Here is a 19,090-nt window from a genome sequence, read left to right as displayed (position 1 = left end):
CCCTAGGCAGCGGCTCTGGGGGGCAGCGGACGCGGTCGGTCGGGCGGCGCGGGGAGGAGGAGGCGGGACAGCTCCCGAGTAGCTCCTGCGGGACCGGACGGCCCGGGCCGAGCCGGGCTCCAGGCGCCGAGGCGGAGGTGAGCCGCGGCCTTTGGAGCCGAGGGGGGTTGGGACCCAGCCGCAGCCCGGCCCTGGGGCCGCTCCGTCCCCTCCCGCCATTGGAGGCGGCCGGGGAGGGGGGGGCATGAGCCGGGCCCCCATGGAAGCAGCCGGGGGGGGAGTACTGGAGGCAGAGTGTGTGTGTGTGGGGGGGCTCCAAGAGAGCCCCCATTGGAGGCAGACGGAGTGTGTGGGGGGGCACCGAGGGGGCCCCCATTGGAGGCAGCTGAGGGGTGTGTGTGGCACGGAGGGGTGGCCCCATTGGAGGCAGCTGAGGGGTGTGGGGGGGCACCGAGGGGGCCCCCATTGGAGGCAGCTGAGGGGCGTGGGGTGCGCTGAGAGGAGCATTCCCCCATACCCGTGGGAGCCCCAGGGCGTCACCATTTCCCTGCCCCCGTTATGCAGAACAGGAGGATTTTGGAATCCAACCCAGTGTCCTGCCTGTCGATGCACACGCAGTGTGGATGCACACCCAGTGTCCTGCCTGTCGATGCACACGCAGTGTGGATGCACACCCAGTGTCCTGCCTGTGGATGCACACGCAGGCGCGCACATCCCTGCTGCGGTATCAGCATTACTGGAGTTTGCACTTTCTAGCAGCTCTTCCAAAGAGGGTGAGTAGTGGGAATAAGTAGCAATTGGGGGAAACCCAAGCAAGGGGTTAACAAGTGTTTGCCGGTCACGAATGAGGGGGGCGAATGACTGCACAGTGGAGCGATGAGAGGCTTGGGAGTATTAAGGAAGACCTAGGAAAATGCTAGTGACTCCTGTGATGCAGATGTAAATCTGCTAGAACTGTTTTCTTACGCAGGGTAGGACAGATAATCCTGCTTCTCCTCTCTTCAGCTTGCATGTTTGTCCCTGTATTTTGAGTAGTTGGAAGTTATGCACTTGGTGGCAGTCAAACAAAATATGTTTTCTGCACTCGTATCCATTGCATAATTCAGATTTTTGTAAACGGAACCCTGTTGTGAGCTGTGATGCTTCTTTGCAGCCCTGGGTGTGGAGCTCCAGTTCCCTGGGCATGTATCCCTTCGCACAGATTTTCTTTTCTCTCCTTTGCTTTGCAGTTTTATTGTGATGCCATTAAATGACATTTTTCCATTAGGGAACTCTTACTTTCTAGATTGTGCGGGAGGGAAGAGACGCATCCCCAGAGCAAACCCTTCTGTTGGCTAATGAATGCCATTTCCTTTACTCTCACAGGAAGAAGGAACGATGGCTTTGGACGGTATAAGGATGCCAGATGGCTGCTATGCAGATGGGACATGGGAGTTAAACGTCCATGTGACGGACCTGAACAGAGATGTTACCCTGAGAGTCACAGGGGAGGTGCACATTGGAGGGGTAATGCTGAAGTTGGTGGAAAAACTTGGTAAGTTGTAATTAGGGAAAAAGGTGTGGCTCTCCATGTAGCCGAATGGCTCTTCTCCACGCATGGAGGGGTTTACACATCTCTGTCGCTTATGGAACAGATTTCTTTTTTTTGCAAATCTGGTTACCAAAGCTCAGGGTTTGTGTTTTTTAAATGAGAAATCTGTTGTACCTCAAATGTTGTCTGTAGTTAAAATGGCCCAAATTGTTTTTGTTCAGAATGCATAGTATTTACGTATACAAGTGAATATTGAGCTGTCATTTACAAGTGAACCATATTGGTGTGTTTTAAAATCTTAATATTGAAATTAATTTTTGCATCTCTTACCTCTGCTAAATATTATCTCAAAATAACTTAATGTGCCCGTGATCAGCTGCTTGATCTCTCTCAATTGTTAATCTGCTAGCAAACTTTTTGATGCATAGAATTGGGGGAAACTTGTAGATGTGTGTGCACTCCTTTACTCTATATGCTTAACACACTCCAAGAGGTAGATTTAATTTTGTAACTTTTAAGGTGCTGAATACATCATGAAATGTGTTCAAAGTATTAGAGATCAAATCTACAGTAGAACCTCAGAGTTCTGAACTGACCAGTCAGCCGCACACCTCATTTGGAACTGGATGTATGTAATTCATCAGCAGAGCCTGGTGGGAGAGAGCAAATACAGTACAGTATTGTGCTAAATGTAAGCTTAAAAAAAGATTAGACATGGTAAGGAAACTGTTTCTGTGCTTGCTTCATTTAAATTAAGATGGTTAAAAGCAGCATTTTTCTTTTGCATAGGAAAGTTTTTTTTCAAAGCTGTATTAAGTCAGTGTTCAGTTGTAAACTTTTGGAAGAACAGCCATAGTGTTTTGGTCAGAGTTATGAACATTTAAGTGTTATGAACAACCTTCGCTCCCGGCGTGTTGGTAACTCTGAGGTTCTGCTGTAGATGAAAGTCCATTCATATTGCAACTAGAAAGTTCACTTGGTCCCATATTTGTTATAAATCATAGGACTTTGCAAGTTGGTATTAATATTACTTGCTTTGAGTGGGGAGGGAGGTCTGTTATATATGTGGAGGGGTTGTTGGTTTTGTTTAGGCAAGTAAACTGTCTCTAATTATGAAACTCTATGGTAAAAGACAGACAAGAACATTTTGTGGCTGGGCTGGCAAACCTTTAATGACAATTTTGTAGGAATGTGTTTGTGAGACAAAGTGGGTGCAGTAATATATTTTATTGGACCAACTTCTGTTGAAAGATACAAGCTTTCTGTTGTATGCAATTATTAAGCTTATTAAAGTGTTCCTTTTTTGCCTGCTGGTATTTTGAAGGGGTGGGGCAGCATTTGACTAGGTTTGAGTGTTCTGGAGGGTTCCAACTACACATGGTTTGAGTAGGAGTACATTGACTTCTAGGAAATTTTTGTAGACTGTTTCCTGGTTTTATAACTAACACTGATCCAATTTTTTGAATTAGACCATATCCTGAGGCTTTTCCAGTTCTTATTCCTGTTAAAGTCCGCAGTTAGGATGCTGGTGGCTAGAAACAACTGCCTGTAATGCTGACCAGTGTTGTGTTGTCTTGTCTTGCTTCCTGGAACTCCCCGTCTGTCTGTATCCATTTGAGTCTTATCTTATATTTAGCTAATCCTTGCCCCAAAGAGCTGACAGTCTTTCTTCTGTTTGTATAGTACCCAGCACAGGGGTGGGCAAACTACAGCCTGAGGGCCGCATCTGGCCCTCCAGCATTTTAATCTGGCTGTTGAGCTCCTGCCAGGAACAGGCTCTGAGGCTTGCCTCACTCCAGCGCTTGCCCTGCCCTGCACTCCAGCTGGGGAGCGAGGTTGGGGGCTTGCCCCACTCCACGCAGTTCCTGAAAGCAGTGGCATGTTCAACCTCTGCCTCCTATGTGTAGGGGCAGTCAGGGGGCTCTGTGCACTGCTCCTGCAGCTCCCATTGGCAATAGGAGCTGCAGGGGTGGCGCCTATGCTGCCTGGTGGCACTTTTGTGTAGGAGCTGGAGGGGAGACATACCAATGTTTCTGGGAGCTGCTTGAGGTAAGTGCTGTCCAGGGCCTGACCCTATCCCTTGCCCCAGCCCTGATCCCCCTCCTGTCCTCGGAGCCCCTTGGTCCTGGCCCAGAGCACCCTCCTGCACCCCTAGCCCCTCATCCTCAAAGCCTGCATCCCCAGCTGGAGCCCTCCCAACCCCCAATTTTGTGAGCTTTCATGACCCGTTATACAATTTCCATACCCAGATGTAGCCCTCGAGCCAAAAAGTTTGCCCACCTCTATCCTAGCACAATGGGTTCCTGGTCCATGAGTCCTAGGCTGATGATACGAATAACTGGGAGTAAGGGTTTCAGTAGTCCATTCAGTTCAAAAGAACAGCTCAAATGAATAAAGATTTCAATTAGGACCAAATCCTCCAGGATCAAATGGACACTAATAGAGGGCAGCATCAGAACATCCAAATAACCTTCCATTTCACACCTGGACAAAGGGCCCATTTGTGTGGGATACACTAAAAAGAAAATCTGAACTAAGAGACATAGAATAGCTGGTTGTATTTCAAAGAAGAAACGAGCTTTTGTATTTGGGGTGAATGCCATTTTACAATATACTGTCTGTGAAACTAATTTTTTTTTTTTTAATGTTAAACTTTCTGCCTTAGTAAGACTCTTTCTGAAATCTAATAGTCAAAATGAAGAGCGAGGTACATATTCTGAAACTTTTTCGTCAGTGGTCAGCTATTTTTTTTTTTCTCAACAATATGGTTGAGGCAGATTAGTACAATCATTCAAAGAAAATATTAATATGAGTTGCCTGGCACATGGCTATGGTGGTCTCATTATCTGAGCTGACTCTTTTGGCTATGACCACAAGTCTTACTTAAACATAAGATATATCTGCACTTTTTTTTTTTAAGCCATCCTGCACAATACTAAGATTTTCATACTGATATACTAATGATTTCAAGTTAAAGGAAGGAAAAGGCAGATATAAATATATTTGTTTCAAAAGGAAGCAAGTGTTTGCATGAAGCATTCTTGTTCTTGAAGTAGCTTTGGCTCTGTAGAAAGTTTCAATAAGCTATTTTTGTGCCCCAGCTACACAGGGATCTACTGACGGTGACTGCAGCTGTTTTTAGGACTCAAAAAAAAAACAACAAAAAAAAAAACCCAGTCAATTAGCTTCTAGAAAACCTCTGACTATCATGTAATGAATAAATAATGTTTCCCTCTATCTTTATATTGCATTGATTAGAACTGTTATAAATTTACAAGAAAGACAGAAAGCTGTTTAAATACAATAGAATGGTTTAAAGCCCCCTATTCAGGAAAGCCAAATTGACTTGTGTGGGGCTATCCATGTTTAAAATTCAGCACATACTTAAGTGCTTGGCTAAATTGGGATCTAAAATCAGTAACTTCACTGGTTGAAGTGATTCAGAACATGCATAGCTCAAGCAATGAGTTGTCTTGTGTAAACTGCATTTTATTCAGAACCACAGTTTGGGAGGCGGGGGGCGGGGGAGTGGAAAGTGTAACCTTTCTGACCCCAGAGAAAGGTATGGATTTCATATCTGAACATGGGCTTATTTCTGGAAGGTACACATACACCCATCTAAATAATTCAACTCCAGCTCTGATGGTCACACCCTTCAGTGTTAGGTCGTCGTCGTCGTCTTCTTCCCATCTCCTTTATAGCTTGACTAAGTAACAACATATTTAGCTCCTTTAATCTTTCTGCATGTCAGTTATTCTAGCCTACTAACTCCTTTGAACTCCCTCCAATCTGTCAGTATCTTTCCAGCCATGAAGTGCACAGAACTGGCTGTGTTACTCCTGGTACAGTCACAGCAGGGAGATACGGAAAAGGCCCTAGTGCCTTTCTGTTCTGACATCATTGCTTCTCTGTGTAGCACCCTCTCTTCCTCCCCCCCCCCGACTTTGTATTGGCTTCCCCAGTCCCCCTTGCTTAATGCTAGCCTGTCCACTATCAGCCCTTGGTTTCTTTCAGTATTATTTTTTCCTAATGCCTCCCTTCCAATGACTTCTCTGTATCTTGGACTATTCCCCCCGGATGTATTAGCTTGCGTCTTTCCAAGTTGAAATTCTCATCATGTTATGCCCATATTTTTAACCTCTGCAGGTTCATTTTTTGTTTCTTTGCCTTTGCTGGTGTCCGCAACATCTCCAATGATAGTAACATCTAAATGTTCCTAATATGCTTTGAAGTCCTTATTCCAGATTGGTAATGGAGATCTGAAAGGAACGTCCTCTGCTTAAAAAAAAATCACATTCTATATCAAGTATCACAGGGGTAGCCGTGTTAGTCTGGATCTGTAAAAGCAGCAAAGAGTCCTGTGGCACCTTATAGACTAACAGACGTTTTGGAGCATGAGCTTTCGTGGGTGAATACCCACATCGTCGGATGCAAGTAGTGGAAATTTCCAGGGGCAGGTAGGTGTGTGTGTGTGTGATATATAATGCAAGCAAGCTAGAGATAACGAGGTTAGCTCAATCAGGGAGGATGAGGCCCTGTTCTCGCAGTTGAGGTGTGAAAACCATGGGAGGAGAAACTGGTTTTGTAGTTGGCAAGCCATTCACAGTCTTTGTTTAGTCCTGAGCTGATGGTGTCAAATTTGCAGATGAACTGAAGCTCAGCAGTTTCTCTTTGAAGTCTGGTCCTGAAATTTTTTTTACTGCAGGATGGCCACCTTAAGATCTGCTATTGTGTGGCCAGGGAGGTTGAAGTGTTCTCCTACAGGTTTTTGTATATTGCCATCCCTAATATCTGATGTGTCCATTTATCCTTTTCCGTAGAGACTGTCCAGTTTGGCCGATGTACATAGCAGAGGGGCATTGCTGGCATATGATGGCATATATTACGTTGGTGGACATTCAGGTGAATGAACCGGTGATGATGTGGCCGATCTGGTTAGGTCCTGTGATGGTGTCGCTGGTGTAGATATGTGGGCAGAGTTGGCATCGAGGTTTGTTGCATGGATTGGTTCCTGAGCTAGAGTTACTAGGGTGCAGTGTGCAGTTACTGGTGAGACTATGCTTCAGGTTGTCTGTGGGTGAGGACTGGCCTGCCACCCAAGGCCTGTGAAAGTGTGGGATCATTGTCCAGGACGGGTTGTAGATCCCTGATGATGCATTGGAGGGGTTTTAGCTGGGGACTGTATGTGATGGCCAGTGGAGTCCTGTTGGTTTCTTTCTTGGGTTTGTCTTGCAGTTGGAGGCTTCTGGGTACACATCTGGCTCTGTTGATCTGTTTCCTTATTTCCTCGTGTGGGTATTGTAGTTTTGAGAATGCTTGGTGGAGATTTTGTAGGTGTTGATCTCTGTCTGAGGGGTTAGAGCAGATGTGGTTGTAGACAATGGATCGTGTGGTGTGCCCGGGATGGAAGCTGGAGGCATGAAGGTAGGCATAGTGGTCGGTAGGTTTTCAGTATAGGGTGGTGTTAATGTGACCATCACTTTAATTTGCCTTGTGGTGTCTAGGAAGTGGACCTCCCGTGTAGATTGGTAGGGTGGAAGCTGTTGAAATCGTGGTGGAATTTTTCCAGTGTCTCCTTCCCATGGGTCATAGACTTTAGGGTCAGAAGGGACCAATATGATCATCTAGTCTGACCTCCTGCACAAAGCAGGCCACAGAACCCTACCCATCCACTTCTATAACAAACTCCTAACCTGTCTGAGTTATTGAAGTCTTCAAATTGTGCTTTGAAGACCTCAAGCTGCAGAGAATCCACCAGCAAGTGACCCATGCCTCACACTGCAGAGAATCCACCAGCAAGTGACCCATGCCTCACACTGCAGAGAATCCACCAGCAAGTGACCCATGCCTCACACTGCAGAGGAAGGCGAAAAACCTCCAGGGCCTCTGCCAGTCTGCCCCGGAGGAAAATTCCCTACCGACCCCAAATATGGCAATCAGCTAAACCCTGAGCATGTGGGCAAGACTCGCCAGCCCGCACTCACTGCAGAGAATTCTTTCCTAACTCAGATCCCCTCCCATCTAACATCCCATCACAGACCACTGGGCATACTTACCTGCTGATAAGATGGGTCCAGATGATGATGTCATCAATGTAGCGTAGGTAGAGAAGGGGCGTGAGTGGACAAGAGCTGAGGAAGCAGTTGTTCCAGGTTCCACATTCTGTATGAATATTTTTGAGGCTTATGTTATGAGTAATGTCTAAAATTACTATACACTGTCTTGTCTGTTTTCTAGAGTCTTTCGGCTTTGTGTGTTTGACAAGGCTTTTGTCTAGTCACTTAGCTGGGAGAAACTAGTTCCCTAATCCTGCAGTTGGACATGCAAGTGGATTCTGATGCTCATCCAGAGTTCCACTGAAGTTAAGGAGGCTCAGTATGGGTGTAAAGGCGCAGCCATTCAGTTGATCCAGTTACAGGATGGGAGCCTAACTGAAAAGACTTGTCTAAACATCAGCAATGGAGCAGAACTAAGTGTATCCTCTTCTTTGAGGAGCAAGATAGGGGAGGAAAGCTTCTCTTCTATTCTGCTTAGCAGCTTGGGGAGGAAGGTTGCAGAGGCACCATCTAAGTATCTGACCACAGCTAGTAGGCTCTTGATAAGTCTTTGGCCTTGGCTACACTGGAGAGTTGCAGCACTGGTGGTGGCTTTACAGCACTGCAACTCACTCAACATCCACACTTGCAAGGCGCATACAGCGCTGTATCTCCCTGGCTACAGCACTGCATATACTCCACCTTGGCCTGGGGAATAACAACTGCAGCGCTGCTCCTCCAGTGTAGCTACCAAAAGCACTGTTATTGGCCTCCAGAGGTATTCGGAGGTATCCCAGAATGCCTGTTCAGCCACTTTGCTCATCAGTTCGAACTCTACTGCTTTGGCCTCAGGTGACCTGCCCTTTAAATGCCCCCAGAATTTTAAAAATCCCCTTCCTGTTTGCTCAGCCAGGTGTGGAGTGCAATCAGTGAATCCTTCCAGGGGACCTGCCTCCACACACCAAACGAGCCCCAGCATGGAGCAATGGCGAGTTGCTGGACCTCACCAGTGTTTGGGGTGAGGAAGCCGTGCAGTCCCAGCTGTGCTCCAGCCATAGGAATTACAATACCTTTGGGCAGGTATCAAAGGCCATGCTGGAAAGGGGCCATGACCGGGACGCACTGCAGTGCAGGGTTAAAGTGAAGGAGCTGCCGAGTGCCTATTGCAAAGCCCGTGAGGGAAACTGCCACTCCGGCGCTACCCCCACGATCTGCCGTTTTTACAAAGAGCTGGACGCGATACTTGGGGGTGACCCCACTGCCAATCCAAGGACCACGATGGACACTTCAGAGCAGGATGGGTGGAGGAGCGGGGGCGGAGGAGGAAACCAAGAGTGAAGGTACTGGGGTAGGGGGAGACACCCCAGAGTCCCTGGAGGCATGCAGGCAGGAGCTCTTCTCAAGCCAGGAGGAAGGTAGGCAGTCGCAGCAGCCAGTACTTAGTGGAGGACAAACAGAGGAGCAGGTTCCCGGTAAGCAGCTTTTATTTTCAGGATGGAAATGTTTCGGGAGAGGAGGGAGGGTTCTGCATGCATACATGCCTAGACGTGGAATAGCACATTGATGTGGTCTATCACATCATGGTAATCGGCCTCGGTAATCTCTTCAAAAGTTGCCCACGCTCTAGCTGAAATGCGCTTGTTCAAGTTTATTGGGAGAGCCACTGTGGTCCTTGTCCCAGTCAGGCTAACGGGGGGGGACCATTGCTGCACACAGGCAAGCTGCATAGGGGCCAGGGCGGAATCAGCATTGCTGTAGAAGACGCTCCCACTCTTCCCAGGTGACTGCAGCAGCAAGAGATCTTCCTTGATCAACTCCTGTGGAAAATGTTGGGAGACTGTTCAGTGTATTATGGAGGGTACTGCAGCTGTTGGCTTTCCCCAGCGCACAGAAACCCCAAGGACAGTACAGTCCTGAAGCAATCAGTCCCCCTTACTCACCATTTCGAGGCTCCTGTGAGTTATGTGCACTCTCTTTGGTATGGGAAAATTATACTATTGTAGAGAATGTTACTCCTTCACTGTGGGAATAACTGTCTGAGAGAGAAAAAATGCTGCCTCTGTTAAGTGTTGCCTTTTTTGCCTTTCCACAAGCAACCTTGTTCTCAGCTGCCTGTGTTATCAACAGCTCAAAGACTCCAAAACCTCCAGAAGAAGCCACGAAAAAGCAAAGAAGACATGCTGCAAGCAGTTATGGATCACTCTGCCACAGAAAATCAAAAAGTGCAGGACTGGAGGGAAAGGAAAAGCAGGATCTGCCAGAAAAATGCAGTGGCCAGGAAGAAGAGCACAAAGCAGCTGATAAGCATCCTGGCGTGCCAAGCGGACTCTATCCAGGCGCTAGTAGCCATGCAGGCAGAGCACTACCGCCCCCCCCACCATCCCAAAGCTCTTTCCCTTGTGCCCCAATGTCAGCTCAAAACCCCCTTCCCCAGCATCCAGGTTCTTACCACCAGCAGCTGCCTCCAACACCTGTACGTTCACCAACCAGCCCTGAGAACTACGATCCTTACTCTCTGCACTCAACCCCCATCACCATGCAGTATAGGCATCCTAAAGTGCAGCAGTCATTGCACAGCACTCCAGACAGGACATATTCAAACCTGTGACTGTACAGTTTGCCATCCCACCTCCCTGCCCTTTTAGGTTCCCAAAATGTTGTGTCTGTCAAGAAAGTTATTTTCTTTTCAATAAATGAATTCTTGGCTTTGAAAACAGTCTTTATTGCAGAAAGTCAAAGATACCTTAGCCCAGGAAAGAAACAGGCACTGCAAATCAGCATAGGAAAAACAGATTCCTACTAACATTGTAACCACTGCACTTCACTCCTGTGCAAGGCACCAAACATTACTGTTGGTTTTCAGCCTCAGATTCCTCCCTCAAGGTATCCCTAATCTTTGAAGCCCTGTGCTGGGCCTCTCTAGTAGTCCTGCTCTCTGGCTGTGCAAATTCAGCCTCCAGGCGTTGAACCTCAGAGGTCCATGCCTGACTGAATGTTTCACCCTTCCCTTCACAAATATTATGGAGGGTACAGCACACGGATATAACAGCAGGGATGCTGCTTTCCCCCAACTCTAGCTTCCCGTACAGAGATCACCAGTGCGCCTTTAAACGGCCAAAAGCACACTCCACAGTCATTCAGCACCAGCTAAGCCTGTAGTTGATCCGGTCCTTGCTCCTGTCAAGCTTCCCTGTATATGGTTTCATGAGCCAAGGCATTAACGGGTAAGTAGGGTCTCCAAGGATCACAATGGGCATTTCAGCGTCCCCTACTGTGATCTTCCAGTCTGGGGAAAAAGTCCCTGGCTGCAGCTTCCTGAACAGGCCAGTGTTCCGAAAGATGCGTGCATCATGCACCTTTCCAGGCCAGCCTATGTTAATGTCAACGAAATGCCCATGGTGATCCACAAGCGCCTGGAGAACCATAGAGAAATACCCCTTTCGATTAACGTACTCGGATGATAGGTGGAGTGGTGCCAGAATAGGAATACGCGTCCCATCTATCACCCTTCCACAGTCAGAGAAACCCATTTATGCAAAGCCATCCACGATGTCCTGCACGTTCCCCAGAGTCACAGTTCTTAGCAGGATGCGATTAATGACCCTGCAAACTTACATCAACACGATTCCAACGATCGACTTTGCCACTCCAAACCGATTCCTGACCGATCGGTAGCTGTCGGGAGTTGCCAGCTTCTCCACCGTCAGGGCAGCTCTCAATCTCGTGTCCCTGCGCCGCAGGGTGGGGGTAAGCTCAGCACACAGTCACATGAAAGTGGCTTTTCTCATCGGAAAGTTCTGCAGCCACTGCTCGTCATCCCAGACTTCCATGACGATGCGGTCCCACCACTCAGTGCTTGTTTCTTGAGCCCAAAAGTGTCATTCCACAGTGCTGAACGTTTCCGTGAATGCCAGAAGCAATTTAGTGTCATACGCGTCTCGCTATCATCGTCAGACTCCTCATCACTTTGGATCTTAAGGAATAGCTCAACTGACAAATGTGATGTGCTGGTGAGACTCGTCAGCATACTTCTCAGCAGTTCGGGCTCCATTTCCCACAGAAACTGTTGAGTCAAGATAGCGCCAAACATGGACGGAAAAACGGGGATTGCTGGGATGTGAAGCGATGCATTGTGGGGCGTTGGGACAGGAAGCAGAATAACCTGCACCCTCTGCCCCCTTCCCACAACCCATGGTGCCAAAATGGGGCAAGGTGCTCTGTGGGATAGCTGCCCATAATGCACCACTCCCAACACTGCTGTAAATGTGGCCACACTGCATCGCTGGTAGCTGTCAGTGTGGCCACACTCCAGCGCTTTCCCTACACAGCTGTACGAAGACAGCTTTAACTCCCAGCACTGCACACCTGCAAGTGTAGCCAAACCCTGAGAAGTGTGGCTGAGAGCAAGGTCCGTGCAGAGTTTGTTTTCTTTTTCACCAAGAATCTGTAATATCTGGGAGGTCTATATATGTGCTTGGATTTTCACCAGGGTTCTGTCTTGGGGATGGTGTAGGGAGGATTCTTCTCTTTCTTATTAGCTGAAAACCTGTAGGTCCTAATGGCTTGTATAAATTCATTCCTTGCCTGCAAGTTTTGGGTGACTATTTTCAAATTTGAAAAGCTCACTGGGAGTATGCACAGAATAAAAGCTAGCTGCCTTGTTCCAGACAATGATTAAAAAAAAAAAATCCAAGCAGCAGATGAAGATCCTGGTTACCCAAATGAATTAAAACAGTCAGTTTGCGTCTCTGCTGTTAGTGGCCCCCACTTGGGTTCAGTCATTTATGTAATGTGAAACATGCCATGTTTTTGGCAGTCTTCTCTGCAAAATAAAATGAAAATACTGACACTCTCTAAGAATACCAGCATTTAGTGCATAGTCCAGACTATAATATGCTTCTAACCAGTTTTATAAATACTAGGTGAAAGTATAAATTGCAGTACAGTAAATGTGTTCATTAATCTAATCTTAGTGTAACATTTTATGCATAATCAACTGTTGATTCAATATATCCTGGGTTTCATTAATTAAATAATAGCTTATATTGAGTTGAGCCCTTGCCGCAAATGACAGTGAAGTCCAGTTTTAGGCCTGGCTGTGCCTTTTTTTTTTTTTTTTTTTTTTTTTTTTTAATATGGGTTTGTATCCATCCTGTTTACAAAACATCAATTTGGTAAACTTCTAGAATACTAAAAAAACAACCTGGAATGTCTGAAAAGGCTGTCCTCTGCTAGGAAGCAACCCTGCACAACTCTTCCCTCAGTGCAATAAACATTGCTTACTGATTCTTCAGTTTACTAGAACCATGATCTCGTTGTGGAGGGTGGGACTTGCTGTCAAAATGGCAAGAAGCTTATGCTGGCCACTTCTTCAGTAGCTTGTGGGAATTGTGCAGTATGTAGCTTTCTGTATATAGTTAAGCTTAATGTCAGTGAGCGCAAAGGGGGTGGGAAGTAAACGAAGAGTTGAGACAACTTAATGATGCGCTTAAAATACTTGCAGATTAAAACTTTCCCAACTGCAAATGCATGCAAGAATCTTTCAGGGATGGATCAAAATGAGAAGTATGATTAATGGATAAATTGTGTCCGACAGGAAGTGGACAAGTCATGTTCGGCAGATGACTTAAGACAGATAATTTAAATGTACACTGATTAGATTTATAAACTATACTTACAGAATTGTGCAATGAGAAATTGTTGGGTCTTGACAGTAAGTCTGTGTGGATGTACATGCATGTTAGAATCCGACGGTCTGTGTTTTGGGGTGGGAATGCATTAGTGTCTAATAAAAACAGTTTGTTTTGTTTAAAAAGTAGGGTGTGGACTAAAGAGAACTGTCTTTGGAATTTTGGTTCTTTTTTGGGTTGAAAGTAGAAGGTTTAAATTTGAAATCCTCAAAGTATTTCTCATTCTGGCAGACAGATGTGATTGAAGAGGACAATCATGAGGGTGTATATGTGCCGAGGTAGTAGTCCTATCTCATAGTCTTTATGTATGTTGTAGTACCTCAGTCTGTATGGACATCTTGGGTTTGCATCTGCCAATATAAAGCTGAATACCATGCTGTTGACTGTGTAGTGGCTGTCATTTTGGGCAGAGGAAAATTATAAGGTCTTCTAAGACCTGCTTTTTGTGCATCAGAGCCATGGTTTGTAGGTGAATGGGGCACTCTTTTAAACCCAGAGTACTACCTTGGCAAAATTTTGCCCTGTCTCTTTTCTCTTGATGAATTGTCAGTCACTGATGAGGTTGTCGCTCTTCACTGGTGCTATATTTGTGCAAGGCTGTTCCCAAAATGAGCAGTGTTCAAATGTAAAACATTCTATCAGCATAACTGGTACTCTTTGGGTGCTGAAACTTTTGAAATGTGACCTCAAGTCATGAAATCCATGAAAAATACAGCAGAGAATCTGTTCTTTGGAGATAGAACTTTGTTCTTTTTGCATATTACATTGCCAGTAAGTTTAGCTATACCTCTTTAGGAAGATCAATTGTGCAATTCAAAGCATTAGCGCACTTAGTGTCATGTTCATTTTTGTCTTAATGGAGCACTTAGAGGGTTATCAATAAAACACCAAGAAAGCGCAACATTATTGATTTACCAATTTTTCTATTTGAGGTTTTACAGTACTTGATAAGTGCTTGCAAATATTAACACTTAATTCAGAAGATTGTCTTGAACTTGTAATAAATCCCTTTTAAACAATTATTTAAGATTAATAACAAAAACAGAATCTGAACTGGTCACACAGTTTTTTTTCTATTGCATGAGTTACTGAATACAATCCAAAATATTCAGTCTTTTTTTTTTTTTTTTCCTATTTTCCATATATGTACTATTTATTTTGAATTTCTATAAGATGACTTAAGTGGACTAGTCGGGTGATCAAGTGTACTTTCCCATAATACAAGAGCAGTGGGGCACTCAATCTAAAACGCAACAAACATAATTATGACTATAAAGGAAAAACTTTCTTGTACATTGTGTAATTAAACTGTGGTACTCTACTCTGGCGGAATGAGCCAAAGCTTTTTTTTCAGTAAAGATTAGCTGTTTCTAGGGGCATGTCTACGCTTACCTCTGGAGTGATCAGTCCAGCAGGGGTCAGTTATCATGTCTAGTGAAGACATGATAAATCAACTGCCAAATACTCTCCAATCAACTCTGGTACTTCATCGGAGCAAGAGGCGCAGGCGGAGTCAATGGAGTGTCAGCAGTTGACTTACCGCAGTGAAGTCACTTCGATCTACTTACCACAGGATGTTGACTTCAGCTACGTTAGTCATGTAGTTGAAGCTGCGTAACTTAGCTCAATCCTTACCCCCCCCGCCCCCCGTTTAGACCAGGCCTAGGAGTAAGAGCATCTACACTTTTTAACTTTGGACAAGTGGTGTGTTTTTGTTTTTTTGGTTTTTTTATTTTGTTACAAGAGCTGCAAATGTCTTTCTTTTGTTCATAAGCTGATCATCAGCATAGTTTTTAAAGCAGTTTCCTTCTGACTTAAGTTTAGTCAGACCTTAAGACTGATATTGTGTACCTAAACATCTTGTAGATATAAAGAAAACTGCTGTATTTGAGCCCCATAGATATATTTGCAAAGAGCTGCTTATATTCTGTTTTGAGGCATAGTAGTAAGTTGTCTCAGTATAATGTGATAAATGGTTCAACGTGCTAAAATTCCATAAATTTCCTTCCTAAACAGGAAATGACTTGTGCAGTTTGGCATGCTCACTCTTCAAGCTGTATTTGCTGCTAAACACAATTCTAGCTTTTGAATCTGTCTTGAGCAAAAAGCATTCCTGAAAGATTCAGTACTTGTAGTAGTTTGGATTTTCCTATATATTTTCATCTCAGGTCACTTTCAAATAAGTGGTTAAAATTATCTGTCAGGATGTATGTTAATGACCACAAAGGACACCTACCAAAGGCCAGGAATGGGGTTTGCCTTGCTATGGAGGACCCAATTAGTCTTCTTTCAAATACTGTCCATTTTGAGGGCAATGGTATCTTCTAAAATTCTTTAAACTGTCAGGTAGCACTTAAGCAGACAATTTTTGCTTTCGGTCAGGAAAAAACCCATTATTTCCACACAGTAATAACCTTAATATAAAATGAATTTTAATATTGCCAACTAACTATCTTTGCTTCTGACCCATGCTGCATCTCTCCCTCAAATTAAACACTTCAGTTTCTGGTATAAACAAGGCAGGCTTTATTTTTATAACCACTAAAAGAGTGAGATGAGAGAATGGAAATATATCTTTACTGTAACCATGCTTAGGGCTAGATCTTTCAAATGGATCCAGGTGGGGCTCCCACACAGAGCCTTTTTGATGACTTCAGTGGATGGCTTTGCAGGCACAATTATTTGCATAGGCTATGTTACTTAAATCCAGACTTTCTTGCCACAAAGGGAATTGTTCTGCTATGTCCCCAAATGTCTGAGAAACTGAACACTTTTTGTTTTTGTTTTTAAATGACTTAGTTTTGCAAAGCTATGAAATTTTGGCAAAGCTATTAATTGACTTCACCAGTATATTGCAGATGTCTATATACAACCAACCTTTAATTAATAAACACAGGTTTGGCTTTAGGTAATCTGTTCTTCTCCCCCGTCCCTCCCCCCTCCCCCCCCCAAATCCAAGTGGAGCCAAACAGACTAAAAGTGCCTCAGAGTTTAGATAACAGCCCCTCCTCTCTGTACCACCTGCAGAGGTGGGAGGAGAATTCCCACAGATCTCAGTTGTCTGCTTGCATTTGGTTCATTTTATTGTTAGCATTTGATATCTTGCTATCTATTTAACGTCAGATTAACTGCTTGCTTGAAGCAATCGGGTCTTGTAGTTTCCCTGCAACATAAAGACTTGCAGGGTTAGAAAGAAAAGTAGGAGCTGATTGGCTTAAATAGGTTGCTCCAGTCTCTCATGAATACCAAAGCACTAGTTTGCTATACCACAGACAGGAAATTGTTGGGTTACAGTTTAGACCCAACCCAAATCAGTAGTTTCCTCTTAAGACTTTTAGGTTTCTGTTTTATGTAATGTGTTAAGAAAGTCTGACTTATTTTAGAAATAGTTTTAAAAAAACCCTCATGTTCACATACTTCCCTTTTTCTCCCTAGCCACTGGCACATCTAGCCTTTGCATTTTCTAGCTTTCTAGTTTACTAAAGCACAAATTTCTATCAAACCTGCAAAAATACTAAGGTTTTTACAGGAATACAGTAGTGACTGGTACCTTTTTAAATAGCAGAGTTAGTGTTACAGGAAATTTGTGTATTTAGTGGTATTTCATACCTTACTGTGTGTTTAGAAACATATATCAAAAAATATTTAATTAGTGGGACCATATAAATACATTTGTACCTAGATATGTATTTGGCTGGAATTTGTTTGGAAATTATTGATGAATTATTGGAAATTATTGATGACTTTCCTGTTTTTTAAAACAACAACAACAACAAAAGAACCAAATAAAGTCAGGGGGATGGAAGGAGTTTCAAAGTTGTTGAAACATCTAAGGGAAAAAGTTAAGGAGTTGTTTTGTTTGGTTCAAGATGCCTTTGCATTTTAAAATTTGTTAATTTTATAGTTAAGGAGAAAAAAGCGTAGGTTGACCCACTCTGAAATTTCTTTTAGTATGTGAAAACTTCCAAGATTTTGATTTTTCATGGGACAAAAGAAGTCTCAATCTTAAATTCTTGTGCACAGAGAGAACCATTTCCCTCCAAGCTCCAGTTTTCACCATTGCGTTGTCAAGACTTGCTCTGACACTGTGGCAAAGATGCTGGTAGCAGCCTGTCCACAGTAGCACTTTGACTGTTGCTACTTTGAGTGAGTGCTAGGAATTGCAGGCGATTTGAAAACTTGCTAGTGTCCGTGTAGACAGCAAGATTGATATTCTCATATTCACAGAACAGTAACAGACTGCAGTGCTGCTGCCCAGGCTTTCTGCAAGACCGTGTAGTGCACAGGAAACAGTTGTGGTGGCGGTGGTATAGGTGAGAGATCTGCTTGCTTTCCATAGCCATTCGGTCTTTGGCCTCTGAGAGGTCATATTACAAACACCACCCCTACTTCTTGGGAACTTTTATAGACCAAAAATCAACCTAATATAAACTATTTATTAAATATTAATCTGTACTAGCTGTTTCTCTGTCAGCGTGCGTGCACTTTTTGGGAAGGCTTAATTGCTTAAATTTAAGTGAAATTTGATCTTACTGAACTCCACAGTTGCTGATGTTACATAGAGCCTAATTTAAAATAACATCCAACTTCACAGTTTTTTGGGCAGGAACATCACTACTGCATTGGCACAATATAAAGGCACATTAAAGGACAAGTTTGTACTATAGACTTTACAACAAGTAACACAAAGAACTTCGTGCTGTACTAGACTTGCGGGTGTGACAGAGACCCAGAGGAGGGGTGGTAATGCAAACATGGCTTTGCACCATGTTTATGGCTCCAATTTATGAGACTGCCAGGAAGCATCCTGAAGACCGTTCTAACTTATGCTTAGCTACCTGCAGTCCCAAGAGACTATTTCAGCAGCCAAGTATAGCTATAACTGAGAGAGGGTCTGGCCACACCTCCTTTCCCATGTCATGCCCCCATCTGAAGAAGACAGCAGCTAAAGTTAAGATGAACCTGCCAGTTTGCTAAGAAGATTGTTGTGTATCATGGGGTACTCGTGCTCCAACTTTGGGGACATCAACTCTTGCCACCTCATTCGATGGCAGAGTACGGCGCACCAGTCGATCGCCCCACACCAAACTGGTGGATGCACAGTTACATGCTGCCATGCATAACATCTTTGGCACCCTGTGTCCAACTCCACTCCGAGGGCTCCCAGTTCTGAGCAATATTGCGCCTCTTCATATCAGACAAAAGGTTGCCACTAGAAAGTTACTGGGAAAAATTCATACTAACTCAAACCTGCTGCTGCACAATGACCTTTTTAAACCACCAGCTGCACGTTTGTTGTCACATTGCCCATTATGGTCTCATTGGCCGCGCCAGGATGTTAGAGCAGAAACATTCTTGCCGAGAGGAATAGATATGTTATAATCTCCAACCAGTCCCTCCTCGCCAACCCCACAATTTGCCAGCCTGGTTTTGACCTGCCCTGTCATCATTGGTCCCTGTTGAACAGGTTCTGGACTGGGCAAGGTCTCTGTGTAGCCAACCAGTATCGCTTGGACCTTTGTGACAGCCCTTTGTGCAGCTGTGGCGCAACACGGATGGTGAATGCCTGCTGACTAGGTTCAGCAGTGGGTTAGAAGAACTGCATCATGCCACTGGAGATGCCATCACTTGGCTGGAGGACTATGCACACGCTAAATAAATACACAAATAACAAAATACAGGGGTTTTTGCAAACCCTTGTATTTTCTGTTACTTGTATTTGTCTCTTAAAAAAGTGGATAAATGGCTTTTAATTCTTGACAAAACATTTGACAAGATGACCAACACAGGTTAATGATGTTTATGGCTCTCTTTATGTGATGTGGTATTTGTAT

At 44.5% G+C, this 19,090-nt stretch overlaps 1 protein-coding gene across 5 annotated transcripts in view; it reads left to right on the top strand.

The window, feature by feature from the left end:
• Nucleotides 1-12: 12 nt before the first annotated feature.
• The window catches only part of FERMT2 (fermitin family member 2), a 128,494-nt gene continuing 109,416 nt past the window's right edge, over nt 13-19,090 (top strand). For 2 of the 5 annotated variants that reach the window (XM_030562920.1, XM_030562919.1), the window contains exons 1-2: nt 678-773; nt 1,366-1,534. In XM_030562920.1, the coding sequence (XP_030418780.1) occupies nt 693-773; nt 1,366-1,534 (250 nt within the window). In that variant the 5' untranslated portion in view covers nt 678-692. Of the gene's footprint in view, nt 138-676; nt 774-1,365; nt 1,535-19,090 lie in introns of those variants that run through there. The other 3 variants (XM_030562922.1, XM_030562917.1, XM_030562921.1) reach the window with 3 other exon arrangements.

This window comes from Gopherus evgoodei, chromosome 4 (genome assembly GCF_007399415.2).
Source record: "Gopherus evgoodei ecotype Sinaloan lineage chromosome 4, rGopEvg1_v1.p, whole genome shotgun sequence".
Taxonomy (NCBI): domain Eukaryota; kingdom Metazoa; phylum Chordata; order Testudines; family Testudinidae; genus Gopherus; species Gopherus evgoodei.
Note: the sequence above shows the minus strand (reverse complement) of the source record. Positions and strands in the feature narration are given on the sequence as shown.